Source organism: Eufriesea mexicana, unplaced genomic scaffold, assembly GCF_001483705.2.
Source record: "Eufriesea mexicana isolate 0111107269 unplaced genomic scaffold, ASM148370v2 scaffold611, whole genome shotgun sequence".
Taxonomy (NCBI): domain Eukaryota; kingdom Metazoa; phylum Arthropoda; class Insecta; order Hymenoptera; family Apidae; genus Eufriesea; species Eufriesea mexicana.
In genome coordinates this window covers 445,643-463,829 of record NW_016908771.1, presented here as the reverse complement: position 1 = coordinate 463,829, position 18,187 = coordinate 445,643, and the positions used below count along the sequence as shown (strand labels likewise).

Sequence of the window (18,187 nt, the reverse complement as noted above, 5' to 3'; positions counted from 1 at the left end):
TTATGCCACTCGATAGCCTATATATTAGGCATCTTGGCGGGAGGGGTGACGGTGTCAATATATATGCAAACGCCGACATAACGATCTATCGGTACGTAAATATATAAGGGGTGCGCGGGGTGCGGTGGGTGGGCCGGAGGAAAAAGACGGGCGGGGGTGCACGGAGGGAGAGGGGAAAGGGCGAGGACGAGGGAGGAAGGGAGCGAAGCGAGAGGAAAGTCGAAGCTTAATATAAAACTTCATTTCGCAATCGGCGGCAGCCGGAGGAAACGGAGAGAACTGACAGACAGAAATTCCAGTACCGTAAAAAGGGGCCTCGCCTGGAATCTCCCATTTTTCTAGTATTAAGCTTGCTCGAGATAAGATAAGCGCGAACGCTCTCGCGGATCCCAGCACGCGGCGTTGCTGCAAAAAGAGCACATTTTTTCTGCAAAAAAGGGGGCAGAGACGGTGTCGATGGGAGTTCCTTTGGACCTATTGCTTTCGAAAATTCTTGGTGAAGAAGACTGATTTTTTTCTGCCTTTTGCCAAAAAATATCCTAAGAAACTTGACAAAAGGGGTGGACTTCTTTTCTTTTCTTATTTTCTAACCCTTCGCACTCCGAAATATTTTTCAATGTAGTTATCAATAGATTTTTACCTGATTTTTACCAAAAAATATCCTAAGAAACTTGATAAAAGGGATGGACTTCTTTTATTTTCTTATTTTCTAACCCTTCGCACTCAGAATTATTTTTCAATTTGGTTACCAATAGATTTTTTCCTACCTTTTGTCAAAAAATATCCTACGAACCTTGACAAAACGGGTGGATTTCTTTTCTTTCCTTATTTTCTAACCCTTTGTACTCCGAATTATTTTTCAATTTGGTTACCAATAGCTTTCTACTATTTTAAGTATTTTGTTCGAAATTTACTTTACCCCACTGTTTCTCGACTGCTACTTATTTTAAAAAATTTTGTTTACTCGTTTTATTAAATATAGATCTCAAACATTGTTGTGATTGATGAAGTTACTTATTTTCTGTTCTCTTGTTCGGTAAATAAAGAATCGAAAAATGTCGAAGGAGTTCCTGTGATAGAAACTAATGTCGAGTCACATTCGACGAAGGAGTGCAAAAGTTAAAGAACGTTCTTGGGAATTTGCTGAAAGATTTTTGGGTAGGTTTAAACCTTGATAAAAGGGGAAGATTTCTCTTTTATATAATTTTGTAAAGAACGTTCTAGGAAATTTATTGAAAGGTTATTAGGTGGGTTCCGAAATTTAACAAAAGGGGTAGATTCTTTTTTAATCGTTTAAAAGACATTGTAGGAAACTTGCTAGTACGTCGTAGAATTACCTAGTAGATAGGTTGTAAGTACTAAGCAAATCCCCCCCCCCCCCCCCCAAATGTAAAACGAGCGAGGAATAAAAAGGGCAAAAATAGAGATTGATTTTTTAAATTCTCCCAAAGCAAATTTTCAAATGGAGAATATTTATTACCATTTGAGATAGTCCTAAGTCTTCATTTCCGGGCATGTCAAAATTTAGATACTTAAATACAATAAATCTTCCTAATCCAGATTTCGGTAAATTAGGTAGATATATTTCCTATGGCAAATATTAATAAGAAACATTTAATTTAATGAAATTTCCGATATTATTAAAAAATGATAGCAATTATTTGAAAATATTTAACCTGGTAAATAATAACATCCACAATATTCGAATAATTTCCAAAACTTTCACCTAATTTTACCACGCGTGGAATAAATAAATAAATATATAGTGGTCAACCAAAATCTGATACCACTGCGATGTACAATAATTAAATCGTAGTGCAAGTATAATTAAACTCCAATCAAATGACTGACTGCGAATCACCCATCACTGATCTAGGAACTTATTCGATGACAATTACGTTCGATTTAAAATATTAAAACAAAATCCACCAAAAAATTCGCTATTGAAACAACAAAGAAAAGCATCCGCCAAAAGTTGCCCTGAAAAATTCGAGAAAAAGAGAAATAATAGAGAAGATAATAGAGAATAATAAATAATAGAGAATATAAGAAGAGAAATCTGAAAATGGTGTATAAAAATTCAGAAACTGGTAGCCAGCAGTCAGGACGCGTTAAGAAATCGGAATTTCGAATCGATCGGAGAAAGAAGGATCCCCATAGTCCCGGGAGTCTCGGAGATCCGCCACCCCCTGCATCCCCGGCCATATTCCTCCTTGGAAGAACTTTTCGTTCGTATATTTCGAGCATCCTTCCTATATTCTTTCGCTAGAAAGAAGGGGTCGGAGCGGCACGGTGCGCGCGATGAAACTTTTAATAAATGGCGGAGTCGATATGAAGTATAGGACTTTGACATATCGTGTGTCTGTAATGTATAGTTAAATCTGGCGGCAGATGTGGCGGCTGCTCGCCTCCCTCTCGCGCTCTCTCGCACTCGTTCTCCTCTCTCAGCCATCCGCGCCCTCGTTCGCGTTGCGACTCTCGGCTGTCGCCCTTCCGATCTCTCTCTCTCTTTCTCTCTCTCTTTTTCTCTCTCCCTCTCTCTCTCTGTACCGAAAATTTTCGATTTTTACCCGCTGCCGCGATTCGATACGCGTACGCGTGGCGTGGATCAATTTTATAGAGCGTAGATCTCGCGGGAGACTGTTCGTTCGCGATGAAATCGTGCGTGGGAATTTTTGGGATTTTGAAAACAGTAGAATAAAATTTTCCAGGGCTGTAGCATGCCAGGAAGTGGTATAGACTAGCGATTTTCGAAAATTTGACGGTATTTCGCGAGATTCTTTAAGTGCACCGTGAAAATTTTGACAGCAAATAGGCTTAATGTGACTATCCAACCGCGGCTGTTGAGATTGTCAAGTAAATAAACTCAGATATGACATCCCGACAGAGAAGAGATAGTAGTCAGCAGCAATTTTCAAAGAAATATTACAAAAATTTGTAAATATACAGTATTAAACGATTTTATTTACCCTTTTCCCTTACACTGTCAAATAAATCAAAGTAACCGTGGTATTTCCTTCTACAAATGCAATCTTTCCATTATTTGATAGAATCTTGGTAATTATATCTGTTGCAGTAAAAACTAAGCAATAAAGTAAACTCTACATCCTAGCGATGTGGGGGCGATCCCTTTCTCTGTGTTTTATCTTTTGTCTCCTGTTTTCTGAAGACGTCCTGTGACCTGCGTGGCCCTAAACAGGGTTTCTAACTGTTCGCCCGTTCAATAAAGATCTATACAGTTTTTCCACCGTTTCCACTGACTGCTATTCCTTTGCGTTACAACCCCTTTAACGATATCAAGCATGGTGTAAGAAGAAAAGTTGAAAAATCGCTATAATCAGTATAAGAGTCTATTGACAAGAAATACCCTTTCAGAGACTAGAGATCCACTCCCGAATCTACATTGCTCCCTAAATAAATCTTCAAATCAGGTTAACAAGAGTCCAAACGTGATTTCACGTCCGCCCAGCGATCTATCACATTTTTTCCTGCGAAAGGTCCCCACACCTGAATTCGTAACACGATTGGCAGCAGCCCGAGGAAATGCATATTATTGAAAGGCGTCTGCGACGCAAGAGAAGGAAAGAAAAGAGGAAGTTACGAGCGATTGATCTACGTTGCAGGGTGCATCGCGCAACGAGGGTAGTGGCACGAATTTTTTGCCAGGGCGAAACGGTGGCAAAGTTTTCGATCAAACCGGCTGTCTAAATGAGAGCTTCTCCACAAAGCGGATCGGGGTAATCTGTCATCAAAACTGCCCCATGGCAAGTCGCAGCAGCCGGCGCCCCCATCGGCCGGAAACCGTAGCTACAACGTCACATCCACCGTTTCATCCCTGACTCCACTATCGAATTTACTACCCTCGTAAAATTCCCAACGATTTTCTCGGCACATTCAGCGATCGAAGGAATGTCTGGGTCACGCGAAACCTTGCACCATCGTTTCCTGAATTATGAATGAGCCTCTTTGCATAAACCGCTTCCACCCATCATTTTTTATCCAATTTTTTGGATATTCTTCCGTTTTGACACGATTTTGAGCGACCAATCAATGGCCGATGCGTACCATCAACGCTCTGCACTCCGAAAATATTTGTATTCCATCGATGAGTAACTGTGGCACACTTTTGGAGTAAGAAGTATCTCGTAATCGAAGATTCGGTTTCGGGAAGAAGAAAATTCGAAGTATCTGTGAATTTATTCCTAGAACAACGTTGTTGGCGTTTTTAGATTATCGACGAAAGGGAAATCAGACGGTTACAGTGGTGCCTCGATAGCGGACGCACGACGGGTCCGCATCGCGACCATTATCGAGGCAGGTAAGTGTCCCGATCCTCCACGTCTTCGAATCTTCGTTCATTTACCTTCTCCGTTCTCCAATCAACCAAAACTGTCCCAAAAGACGGAAATCGTGTACCATCGAGACGCTACTCTAATAGCAAACTCCCGACTACAAAACAACGTCGATGAGAAAAAATTCACGTATCGCAACATCCACAAGCCCGAGCTCTCTACAAACATCCAAAGCCACTTTCGAGCGTGTGGAAACTCACTAGAAAATGCTGTACCAAGCGTACTCCGTAACGTTCCACGATCTTTGCCACTCACGATCCGCATCCACATGCCAAGAATCTATTTCACCGAACAGACGCAACTCCATGCCATCCATCGAGCAGTCGGATCTTTACCTTCTCCTCGGCCGTTCCCCCGAAGGAAGTGGGACCGCGTGGCCGAGCACGTGAGAACTTCCCCTCCACGTGGCGGGTCGTCGGAAGCGGCGCGCTCGCGCGTCCCGCCCACAGTTGCGCCGGAATCCATGACCGCCCAAGTCGGCCTCGTGGTCGTGGCAGCGAACAGGAGAGAGTCGGCCGGCCGCACTGCCGCGCCACGGCGAGCACACCGCTCGGCTCCGGTGCCTGGCGTCGTACCCTGTCGGGTTCCGTGCCCTCAGACCTCGCAGCGACCAGCCCGCCTACGACGCCGGAGGGCTGTGCCTCCGCCGCTGCGATACCGTCGCCCCATTGGTCGACTCGTTCTACTAGCGCGCGGTCACGTGACGCTCCGCAGCCCGGTGGCACGCAGAGAGAGAGTCGACGCTCGACGCGGAGTGACGCGACCCCTCGGCCGCCAGCCGAGGCCCCCCTACTCGACGGAGGAAACGAGACAGCAGTAACAACAGAGACACGCCACGGAGAACATTGGAGAAGCGAAAAAGACCGGCGTGGAATTCGTCAGGGTGCCGGCCTCGAGTGGAAGTCACCGCGAGAGTCTCTCTCTCCTCTGGTTCTCCTTCCAGTCTCCTCCTTCGTCCCTGGTGCACCCTGTTTCCGCCACCATCGAGCTGGATCCTCGACCCCTTCCTATCTTCCGTGTCTCTCTCTCTCTTTCTCTCTCTCTCTCACTCTCTCTCTCTCTTCCTCCATTCGGTCGTGCAACCTCTCTCTCGGCCAGTTCGCCTCTCCGGCGTCGCCCTTCTCGTACCACCTCCACCTCCACCTCCTTCTCCTCCTCCACCACGTCACTCGGCAAGTGTACATCGCGATCGCTGGCTCGCCTGCCTAGCCAGCCAGCCTGCCTGCCTGCCTGCCTGGGTTCCGGCCGATCGGGACGCTCCTGGTAGCCGCGGAGTACGCGATCCGGTGCGCGCCACTCTCTCGTGCCGATCTCCCGCGACGTCCATCGATCTACCGATCTCTGTGAAAGTGTGCTTCCGCGTTTGTGCTTCGGCCGCGGGACCCGTTGTGGCTGGGTGCTAGTCGGGGTGCGTTTCCGCGGACCTGCGAGTGTTCTGTGCGCCGTCGTGCTTCGATCCAGTGAACTCGCTGAGATATGGCCCGGTGAATAAACCAAGTGGAACCGCCAGCTGTCGTCGCTGGTGCGAGTCGACCTGGCCGGGTCCTTGCTCAGCTCACGGCGGGATATTCGTGGATAGTGAGTCCGGGATTATGACTCGTGGTGTATGCTCAAACTCCAGTGCGACTTGAGTCGCTGCATGCAGTTCGTTCAAGGTGCAACGTCGTTCTCGCGTACCCTGATGACGGGGTCGAGGCTGTACTAAACTCGTTCGTCACAGCGAGGCGTTTAGACTCTAGTTACGCGAGCCAAGTCCAGTCTTTATCTATCGATCTTGGAAACGCGAAAGGTCGAGGGACCAGAACGAGGATCCTCGTTCCATGCGCGGCAAGCAACAGCTCCTGTCGTACCAGGAAGAAGACCGCGAGGACCCAACGCGGCTAGGCGGTCCCGGCAGCGTGCAGCCAGCCGGAAGGCAGCTCGAGGCGTTGGTCCACGCGGGCAAGGAGGTCGCGAGCGTGAAGACGAGGCCGACGACACCCGTCCTGGCGAACGACGGAGGGGGTGGCTTCTGGCTGGCCACGGTGGCCGCGGGGGCAGGTGCCCCGGCCGGGCTGCCCCCGCACGGGACCCATCATCCAGCCATGGACCCGACATGCGGCTCCGCGGAGACCGGCTTCATCAACAGCCAGCCCTCCATGGCGGAGTTCATGACCGCGTTGCCCCAGCTGGCCGGTGACGCTAGTCTCCAGCATTCGCCGGGAACCGGAGGATCCATCAGCCCTGGATCCCATCATCCTGGCTACCATTCGATGATGGATCCTCACGGGGTCGCCGATCCGTCCGTCAACGTGCCCGAGTATCCGTGGATGAAGGAGAAGAAGACCACGAGGAAGAGTAACCAGCAAGGTAAGCGGTCTTATGGTTGGGGGAGAGGTTAGGGGAGAAGTTTCGACAGAGAATCAGAGTAAACGAAGAATTTATGGTTGATACGAGTCGAAATTGAGATATAATAATGGCAGAAAATTGAAACGTAAAGGGAACAGGAGGCACATAGATAATTAATCCTAGGGATTTTTATGTCCCTAAAGGGGTGACGTATTTGGGAATCCTGCTCTTTGAATTTTAATTGATACGAGTTGTAAAATGGATCTGGAAGACATCCCACGCGAAAATCGGGAGACGAAATTACTCTCTGCCATGTAAGTCTCGTCGTGAATTACTAGGGGACCCTAGAATATGATTCAGGGGTTCGCTCGGTCCCAGTCGCGCTGTAAGGGTAGCCCGACGAACGTTCGACTCAATTAACGCGGGTCCATAGAATTCGACGTGTACCCACGAACGATTATCGTTCTTACCCCCCAACTCTGCGACCTCTCTGCGGAACTATAATCGATTAAAAATTATTCTCAACGCTCCTCTTCGCTACCCAATCAACGATACACGCACTGTGCATTAACTTTCAACCCTCCTGAAAATCGATGGCTACGAACCAATGAATCTCGAAATCACCCCTTTGCTACGGCAACGAGCATCTCGTTGTACGGCCAACAGTCATTGGAGAAAGATCAGCGATCCGTCATTCGTCAGCATCTATCAACCTCCTATTCACCGGACAGGACGTCTAATCGTCCACAATCGCGGGACATAAATCAATTACGGGACGAGAACTCGTAAACACGAGTGCGAGCAGTCCTCGAAATCCCATTCTTGCCGAATCGCCGAGAAACTACCCCTATGTGCACCTACTCTAGCCGCGTCACCAATGAGCATGAAGTCCAAGCCTACACGATTGAGGAACGATTCGTTTCGACCACTGGCTAAATGGCGACGAGGCTACCGTCCTCGGAGTCAATTAACGCCAGGATTCTCTTGGTGTGCGTTCATAGCTGGCGTAGGACGTGGTCCGGCGACACATTGCGGCTCACCACGGGGTGTCCGTTGTCCGACGGCTAATGACAGCCAGCAGCCACTCCTTTTCCTCGGCGGGCCGGCATCTGGGCCTCGTCACGTGCGAAAACCGCGCGTTTCCCAAGCATTCGTAAACATTCGCCGGCAAATTATGATGTATCGTCCGGCGGAACGTGAGTCGCCGAGGACAATCGATAGACCGATGGCCAGCACATGCGGGCCCTCCTAGAACCCTTTCAATGAGGATGAATTATCGTCTTCCGGGGCTAAGTCGTGTCACAGGCCGCGGTGAATTCGGAATCCCGTGTCTTCGACCACATTCGTTCTGGTTTGCTCGAGGTCTCGGTCGACGTCGATTAGCTTTTTGGCCAGGCTGCTGAACATTTGCGGATGGTTTAATGATAATGACGCGCGCTGCCGGGGTCACGGTTCGCGCGCTTCTGCTACCCGCGGTGCTTTTTCATCCTCGGCAGCCATGGTGCTTGATTGGGATCTTCGTGCAAGGCTCCACAAGAGGAGAAACTGTTATCGAGCAGCCGTTCGACGGTTCACGCAATTTCCTGTGGCGGTCTTCGGCTTGCGCAACCGGAAGTGGAGTAACGTCCAAGTATCGCGTTGCGCTCGAGCATCGATATCGCGAGGTGTAACTGACGAGGTGTCATCGCGTCGTCCTGGTTAATTAATGGAATTGCTAGACACGCTGGTCTTCGATGCCTGACGTCGCTGAGTCTCTGCACGTCCAGTTTCCTTTGAAAACTGCTAATGGAACTTGACTTTTCCTTCGTATTTACCTGTCACGACTGCCTGGATGACTGGTAAACGATAAAATGAACGAAGAATTTTATGAAGTATCATTTGTCTACGTATTTCGGTAAAAGAATTCAAGATAGTGTCAATATCTCGCAAGAACAAGTCATTTTGGCATTATTTTGGTACCATGTCTGCGATATTACGCGAGTTATCCTGTATTCATAGTGGAAACCGGTATAAAACTGTGTATCATACTTGGTTCCGTGAGTAACAAAATCCCGCCATCTTGAATTACTCGTTAACTACAATATTGTCCCAAAATACGTAGGTTCCGACGTTATACCGACTGTATTACTGCGCATTCGTGTCTTCTGATCTTATTTTCGATTGTCTTTGCAACTATATTGTAACGTGTTAGTAGACATGTCATATAAATATACATATGACTCGTTCACAAACTAGAGCAATTAATTCCGCACTTAGAATTCCCTGAAACTTCACTGCCAAAGTACTCGATTGACATTCCACTCCTTTATATCTCAAATAAACTTTTACTTTCCGGTTCCATGGAGTTGGCCAATTGGAAAAATAAACACCAACTACTTTCCCACCGTTGATTACCCATTATTAACTATTTTCTTCCCCTACTGGAAGAGAAATCGCGAAAACAAGTGCCAAAAGCGTATCGTCGAGTACAGAATCTTGGATCCAAAGTGTCAAAACGGTTATTTGAACACTTAATTTGTCTATAAAATATTATTGCACGTGATCTATGTGAAAATAACACGGTCACGAGGAACTCTTGACTGTCACGCAAGATGGCTGACCGAAGAACGATGGCCGCGTGAAATTAAGCAACAATAATCCGCCATTTTCTGATCCTCCGCGTCAAAGGTCAGACCACTGTCAAACCCTGCTCTCTCAATAAACAGTGACACGGTGAATGGTGGGCAGAGCAGAATCGCGATCCATTTCCCAGCAACTTGTTGGCTATTGTCGTCCCATCGAGGACCAATAAATCTAAGCCTGGCGCGGTCGTTGGACGCAAGGTCGCGCGCCGGTAGCGCGATCAAAGGGGTGGCCAGAAGTTTATGGGCGAAACGGGGCCAAAACGGGCACCGTGCTCTGTTTCCATTTATCTCGAGGCCGTTGCTCCGTCGTCGGCTCGGTTATCCGTGGAAAGTCGCGGGCCGATTCGGTCGCGGGACACGTCGGAAGATTAAGTGTTCGGCAGGAAGGTTAACCAGCCGTTGGCCAGGCGGTAACACGCGGAATCATCTGTAAATTGAGCCCAGGGCCAACGGGAGAGAGCGTCGGGACGGCCATAACTCACGCGGCCCGCTCTCTGCCACCGATCCTCTCTTCGTCGTCGGCTGGCTCCGACTCTCTCTCTCTCTTTGCTCTCCCTACTGGCCTTTTGCCTTCGAACCCTCTCTCGCTGGACCTTATCGTCGCGCTGGACACCCCCTCGCGATCACCCGACGCGCTGCGAGAGGATTTTAAGACGTGGAGGGGGTGAAGGTTGAAGTGCATCGAGGGTTGAGTGAGAAAAGACTGAGTTTTCGGGGTTTGCATGATTTTGTGGCAGGTTTTGTTGTAAACAGTTGAGTAGAGGGATTTGTAAGATGTGGAAGGGGTGGATGATGAAGTGCATCGCGAGTTGATTGAGAAAAGACTGTGTTTGTGAGTTTTTCTGATTTTATGAAGAGTTGTGTTGATGAACTGTTGAGTGCAGGGAATTTTAAGATATTATAGGGGTGGAAGATGAAGTGGATCACGAGTTGAATGCGAAGAGACTGAGTTTTTGGGATATATGAGAGAATTTTGTTAATTAGTGGTTGATTGTAGTGATGGATTGCGAATAAAGGAGAAGAAACTGTGATTTCTTTGGATTTCCTAACTTTCTAGGTGGTTTTGTTGGTGAATAGTTGAGTAATGGGGGTTCTGAGATATAAAGTGTGCGGTAGATAAAGTGAATTATGAACTGAAAAACAAAGGACAGAAAAGACTAACAATTCATTGGATTTCCTGATTTTTTAGGTGGTTTTGTTCGTGAATGATTGTGTAGAGGGAATTCTAAGATATAAAGTGTGTGGCAGATGAAGTGAACTATGAACTGAAGAACAAAAAACAGAAGAAACTGATAATTCTATAGGTTTTCTGATTTTCTAAGTGGTTTTGTTGGTGAATAACCGAGTAGAGAGGATTCCAAGATATAAAATGTGCAATAGATGAAGTGAACTATGAATTGGAAGACAAAAGAATATGATTTTATAAGAAATTCTATAAATAAATAACAGAATTGACTGAATTTTAAGACGTGGAGGGTTAAAAATGGAAGATGAAGTGAATTACAAGCTGAATAAGAAGACACTGCAAGCTTTTCCTCCTACGATTTTCTAAGAGAACCTGTATTTTTTATTTTAGTATATGAAATACTAAAGACAATTACACAGATTCGTCGAACCAAAGACTCTACGAATCTCCGTATTAAATTTTTGTGCCCTCGTGGGAAGGTTTATCGATAAATAATCGAGAACGAAAAGAAATTCTGAGTTCCTTGAATTCTTATAATACTAAACGAAGGAGTGTTAATAAATAATTGAGTTTTGAAAATTCTGGGATGTAGAGTTTCCATATAAAAGATGTAACAGACAGAGAAGGGTTGAATAGAAGATCGCATAAGTCGTTAAAGGGTTGCTTCTATTACTATTGTTGCATTCCTCTAAGAAAATGAATTCCGTCGTGCACTTTCCCGTTTTTTCCCCGCAGGACTTTCCCTCGTTAGTACATCGTCACCGTCTGTGTCTCTACGTGACTCCATTGCCATAATTAAGCAGCAAGAAAACGTCGCGAAGGAACGACGAAGTGTCAAGCATGGCATTGTCAAGCCTCAGACAATCTGGAAATCTAACAACACAATGATTTCGAGTTCCTTCAGATTGATCAACATCTGTTACCAGACTACGGTTTCAATTGTTTTTCAGCCGCCTGAAATTTCAGGAATTCATATCCCGTCTGACGAGGTCGTTAAAAAGCCTACTTCCATTATTACTATAATTCTGCGGAGATAATCGCGGACTGTAAATGCTTCGCGAGAACCATCAGGTGTGATTGGTCATACTGTAATAGATTCAGCTTCTTTGAAGCATTGAACAATGACAAAGTACGCGCAGAGTGTATTCGTAATTCGTTAAAATTTGTGGACATTTGTCGCGTTTACAAATGGGATTACGTTGGATAGAATGACAGAGAAAATACGAAGGGGTAACGTGACGAATCTTAGGGTAAACACGAGGTAGAACTAGTATTCCTGATTAATATGGGATTAAAAAATATACTGATTACGAAAATATCAAGGGTACAGTCAGATTGTGCAATTTCAAAGTACAATTTTTCCCATTTTTATGTATTTCAATATGGCGTCATCATAGACATGACACCATACAGTGAGATGTTCTTTCACTACGCTGAAATTGATAATATTTTTCTCAATTATATATTAAAAAGAATTATTGATAAATTAACAAAAATAATTATCTAATTGTTCCATTTCAATATTTCCTGTATCATTACATTATTTTAATTTTGATAATTTTATTAACTGACGATTAACAAGGAGAGTGCAAGTCTTTTGGGTCACAGATTTAGTTGAGACTTTGTAGGTTTAGATTTACTCATTCTATTCAAGAATATATATCATTATAAGGGCAAGTACTCGATAGTTTTTGAGATATTGATTAGAGTTTTATTATTGCCTTAATTACAGATTTATTTAGAATATTTATCAAGTACCGTTGTGATCTAATGACGATATTCAAAAATTCCCACGTTGATGGAAATTTACGGATGTTGGTGTTAGGCCACAATGCCACTTGATAACTGTCGATAAATATTCGAAAGAAATCTCTAGTTAAAAATAATAAAGCTTTAATCATAAGTATCTCAAAAACCATCGAGTAGTTACCCTTATAATTATTTATTATTAATTATAAATTTAGTTTCAACCAAATCAATGACCCAAAGGACTTGCACATTCCTTGTAAGTCTCATCTCTCTGATGCAAAGGGCTAAACTCTGTCATACAAACTAAAATTTAGTTCCAAATAATTGTTCATCAACCCAAAATCGCGATAAACACACTCATCTGACTCAGTGGAATCAAAAAATTACCCAAAGAAAAAGCCAGAATTAAAATTTCTCTCATTACCCGTCAGCCTACACCCTCTCGCTGAATCTCGACACGCGTGCTCGCAAACGTCACCCCACACCTCTCCACTTCCACCAAGGGATTCTTCTCGCCGCCATCTCACCCCTATCCCCTAAACCCAAGGAACAATCGTGCAAACACCGCAAGTATCGCGACGATATTAATTAGCAAGGGGAACGACGAGTAACGTGCCTACTGCTCAGGGTGGCAACGTCTCCGTGGAGCGAGTAGGAAGATACGGTGTCTCGAGGCAGGGTGGGACATCCTGGAAGGAGATAGCAAGGAGGATAATGATAATCCAGCTTCTAGCCTAGTCGTATCCCGGGGGATGCAGGGATTAATTGACACATCGGCGTTTCGAAGGAGAGTCTTCTGGGCTGGCGCCTCCGCTTTGCTAGCCGGCGACGTGACTGATGAGACGCCTCGAACAAGCCATCGTGAAAAACACCGCTGGATCCGTGCTGTTTTTTGCCGCCCAGGATCCGGCAAGAATTACCGAGCAAACCATCATCGGTTCCCGCAACCCCCAACCTATACTCCTTGCCGAATAACTCGTCTAATCAGACGTCGTCCACCCTTCCCGTTTTCTTCCTTGCCTAAAGCGCGGAAACGAACGCGTCGATGTTACCAGATTGGAATTTAATGCGAGCACGGTGACGCACGGCAGGAACCTAGGGTAGTCCTCGGAGAAGAGCACGCGGAGCACGTCCTCGAGGAAAACGCTCCAGCAGGCGAGGCTGCTAATTGAAATTTTCGGATGAAGACTTGGAGGCGGATGGATGGATGTCTGGGTTAGCCTCGGGTGTGAGATCCAAGCCTGTCACGGTTCATCGTGCTATAGAGGACGATTTTTTGGAAATTCGATATTGGCAGGATGTTGGAAAATTTGTTAGGATTTGAGAATTCGGCTTTAGAAGAGAATAGCGTTGTAATCGATATTGTTTTGTAGAAATGGGTGTCTAAATGTGAGATTCAGTTGGTGTTTATATATTTAATATGGAAATAATATTTTGGAAGATTTTTGAAAGTTTGCTCGAATCTTAGAGTTTAGATTTGGAGTAGGAAGACTTCTAATTGCTACTTTTAGGGGAAATGGGTGTCTAAGTGTGAAATTCGGGGTTGCAATGATTAGTGACACTATGTAGGAGTGGTTGAAAGGGTGAAAGGATGTTTGAAAATTTGGTAGGACTTCAGGGTTTATATTTGAGAGCAGAATAGTGTCAAAATAATTTTTATGCGAGAGGGTGAGCTGATTGATAGTGAATTGACGATCAACGACGACGTTATCTGATGGGGGTAATCATGTATTGTATTTTAGAGGTAACTTGGAACATAGGATGACACAGAGAATTCTCTATTTCGTCTTCGATACTCTTCGTGTCAATACTTTTGACAGAGTAGTAGAATAAGTTACAACACCGCTCTTTTTATCTTTTGCTAAATATTTAATACTGACCCTGCCTCTGTTCAGTACTCCTCATTGTATTTCATTTAGTTTCGATATATCCTATTCATTCTATTTGCACAGGGTGCGATATAATCCTATTTTCACTATAGGAAGCTAAGAAAGTGTCACTCGACGTGACAAGGCTGTCAATCTTAGATACGTTTCTATAAATAAGCGACAGTGAACATTTGACCAATTAAAAAAGACATACTTGCTGTTACGCCAATCTATTTCTGAGCTCCCTACTGCACATATTATATAACACCCCTAACTAATGCCAAAAATTGATGACATTATCTTCACAATTACTTGCGCTTTTTCCAATTTCCAATTTCCCTATCACATCCAACGTATATTAGTACACACTAAAATTTGAATTAGGTTTTACAAAACCCAACAAAGGAACCGTTGAACCGTCCACAGAGGCTAGACTATGTCAAAAGCAATTTATCTTTTCTGAAAGCTAGCCTGCGTTATTTTCTCCTATTTCGACGCTCGAGAAATCTGAGGACAAGAAAAATGGTTGAAGCTGTTACCGAAAAATCAGTGAATCTCAAACAGCCAGTACAGTGATACCAGTACGGCGAACGTCGAAATAACGGGCACGCGGAGTCGAAGGGAACAGAGATTGCCCGAAGAGAAGCCAGACGAGATTCCAGTCGATTCCGTGATAAAGGTGATTGAACGATTAGGAGTCTGGCTTGGGGAGAGGAAAGCCGAAGGAGAGGAGCATCTAATTTAAAGATTCATTGGCAAGTAAATCCGCGGCGAATTAGAGATAACTCTCCTAGGAAATCCCAGCCAGCGAGCTCCTTAGAAGCCACTGCGTTTGCTCGACGAAAGGGAAAAAAGGAGAGGGAGGAAGAAGGAAGAGAAGCAGAGGGGTGTTCTTAAGACTATGATATCACAGGGAACGTATTTAACCCCGGGGATAAGGATGGCGTTTGAGAAAAAAGCCGCGGTTCGAATTTCCTCGAACGTTGTTGAACACTCGAAGAAGAGAACGAGGGTAGTTCGGATCTATCCAGATTTAATCGATCAGTTTCGTGAGACATCGTCGCTTGGTTGTCTCGCGATAACCATACTCGTGGCGGATGCCTTCAGCGAGGTTCGATTTTTCCGAATTCAGCAAGGGTGGCTGAATCGTGGAAAACAGAAGGCCTGGGAACTCGTTCGGTCATAAAATCCAATGATAGTTCAATTCTCCGACGTAAATCCTGGTGAACCCCTCTTATCAGCTGCTCCTCCACACGCAGTACAAAGTCGAATCGAAAAGTTTCGAATCGAAACTTCGGGAACATTCTTGTTGCCAACGATACCGATTTAAATCCCCTTCTTCGTCAAACTAACCCTTCTGGACGCGAGTCCTGTTGAAATGGCGTCCGACGATTATGCTAGTGTTTATGAAAGTGGCCTAATTCATGTATATCCTATTTTGAAATATTTGAAGTTTCGCGTATGAAATATATTACAAATTTAAAAATTAATGGACTAAATTCTGTTCATTGATATTTTGATCAAAAATAGATTCACTGTATGGTAATATATATTATACAAATAGAACGATAAATAAGTGGAAATCTTTTGTACAAACTAATTGTCAAACGTGTGACAATATTAGATTTTATTTAATAAAATATTTTATAGTTGATCCTTAATACTGTCAACAATGTTCTAAATTTTTCTTCATTTTTCTATATACACCGAAGATAAATCAAGTCCCTTATATTATTAAAAGTTTCCTTTCACTTCTACATACTGTCATGATGAGAAACTAAATTATAAAATATAAAATTAACATAATATTAATTATCCTCTTACTCATACTATCTTCCTAAATAAAAACCAAATAAATAAAAATAAAATCGTCGGTATAATTAAATGAAGTTAATGGTACATTTATTTATAACCCATACCACTAACAAAGCACCTGTAAAAGCAAATAAAAACAAGCAACTATATGCAATAACCAATAACCTATCTAATTACCTAATAACTAATAACCAATCTACCAATAATCTTAAAAATCATGACTAAAGATATAATTCCAAAAACTGTCAATCTTCCATGCTTGTATACTATCGATAAGTGTAGAACCAGTGGTCCTAGATACAGTAGCAGCTCATTACATAAGCAGGCAAATTATGGTACCTATTATTCAGAACAAGAAATACAACGTTCGATTCGAAATTCTGTCACTACTATAAAATAAAACTATCTGTAAAAATAAAATCCACTGTCCCAAGTTCTACCCAATAACAAGTACAATACCTCACCTATATGCACCCCAAACGGTGTCAAAGAATGCACGCAGCGACTCGGATAAAATAAATAAAATTACAGTATACACACCCTAGGAATGGAAAGAACACCCTAACAAATTTACGATAACAGTGGTCGGAGTTATCCACGTGACACTTGGCAAGCGTTCGAAGAGGAATCGGGAGGAAAAATTCCGCGTTACAGCCCGGTATTGCACATCTGCCCGGAACGGTGGTGCTTGAATAATAAACACGGTATAACAAATTGATAATCCGGAACCCCATAATCGCGCGCATATTTCGGCCCGGGGAATCTGTGGCCCGACACTAAAAGAACTTTCTACGCTCGTTGTTGCGCCAAATGGGCCGCCATAAAAGCGTGGGGCTGCCGGCAGCCCTCTTCCTTCCCGGTCCCGGGCTCACCCTCGCGTCTCCGCTTCCGCTTCCAGCCGCCTTCCGCCTTGTCGCGCGGATCAAAGTGTCTGCGGTATCGTTCCTTCGATTCGCGTCCTCTGTCCTCTTTATCGCCGCCGCGGCCCGACGCTGCGAATCAGCCCGGCTCGATAAAAATGTTGCGCCGGCCCTGTCGGAGATTGATGAATCGCGGGTGTACGCCGGCGGAAATCTGATCAGGAGGGATCGGCGCTAGTGAGATGTAAATAATAGCACGCCGAGCAGTGTTCGAGGAGTACCCGGTAGTCGAGTAGAGGAGAAATTGAGCCAAGATTTTGGGAACGGCGTAGGATGAATTTGTCACGGGATAATACTGAAGAAGGTTATGTTTACTACGAATCGCCATAATTTTGTCATCCTTTTCTGTGAATCGTAGAATAATTAAGTTGCAAGTGAGTGTATGATAGATGCAACATTGGAGTCGATGCTTGATAGCTTACTATAATAATTTAGTAGCTAAGGGTACGAGAAGATACGAGAGGGTACGAGAGAGTACTCTTTGCTACGAATTGCCCTAATTTCGTCAAATTTTTCTATGAATCGTAGAATATTTATATTGTGATTATGATAGGTGCAACATTGGAGTGGATGCTTAATAGCTTATTATAATACTATAATGGCTAAGGGTACGAAAACGTATCCTTTGCTACGAGTCACCCTAATTTCTCCACCCTTTGCTGCGAATCGTAAAATCTTAAAATTGCAATTGAATTTGCAATAGTCGCAATATTGGACTCGATACTTAATAACGAGAGGGTACGAGAGGGTACGAAGGTGTACCCTTTGCTACGAATCGCCCTAATTTCATGAAACATTTCTATAAATTGTAGAATATTTATATTGCAATTGAGTCTATGAATGGTTGCAATATTGGACTCGATGCTTAATAGCTTACTCTAATATTTTAATAGCTAAAAGTACGAGAGGGTGCGAGAGAGTGCCCTTTGCTACGAATCGCCTTAATTTCGTCTAATTTTCCTACGAATCGTAGAATATTTATACTCCAATTGAGTCTATGAAAGATTGCAATATTGAACTCGATGCTCAATAGCTTACTATAATAGCTTAATAGTAAAGGGTACGAGAGGGTACGATAGTGCATCCTTTGCTAAGAATCACCCTAATTTCTCCACGCTTTGCTGTGAATCACAAAATCTTAAAATTGCAATTGAGTTTGCAATAGTTGCAATATTAGACTCCATACTTAATAACTTACTATAATACCTCAACCGAGAGGGTTTAGAGCAAGCTGACGAGAGAGAGATGACGAGAGAGTAAGTCCTTTGTTACACTTCAGAAAACTAACTTCATTATAAAGTATGAAGACCTTTTATATGTATATGAACGTATATTAACCCCTTTC

At 44.1% G+C, this 18,187-nt stretch overlaps 1 protein-coding gene across 1 annotated transcript in view; it reads left to right on the top strand.

Annotated features, from left to right (window-relative positions):
* The first annotated feature begins 6,172 nt into the window (after positions 1 to 6,172).
* The window catches only part of LOC108546155 (homeotic protein proboscipedia), a 64,537-nt gene continuing 52,522 nt past the window's right edge, over positions 6,173 to 18,187 (top strand). Inside the window, exon 1 of the mRNA XM_017898096.1 lies at positions 6,173 to 6,701. Coding sequence (XP_017753585.1) covers positions 6,173 to 6,701 — 529 coding nt within the window. The remainder of the gene's footprint in view (positions 6,702 to 18,187) is intronic.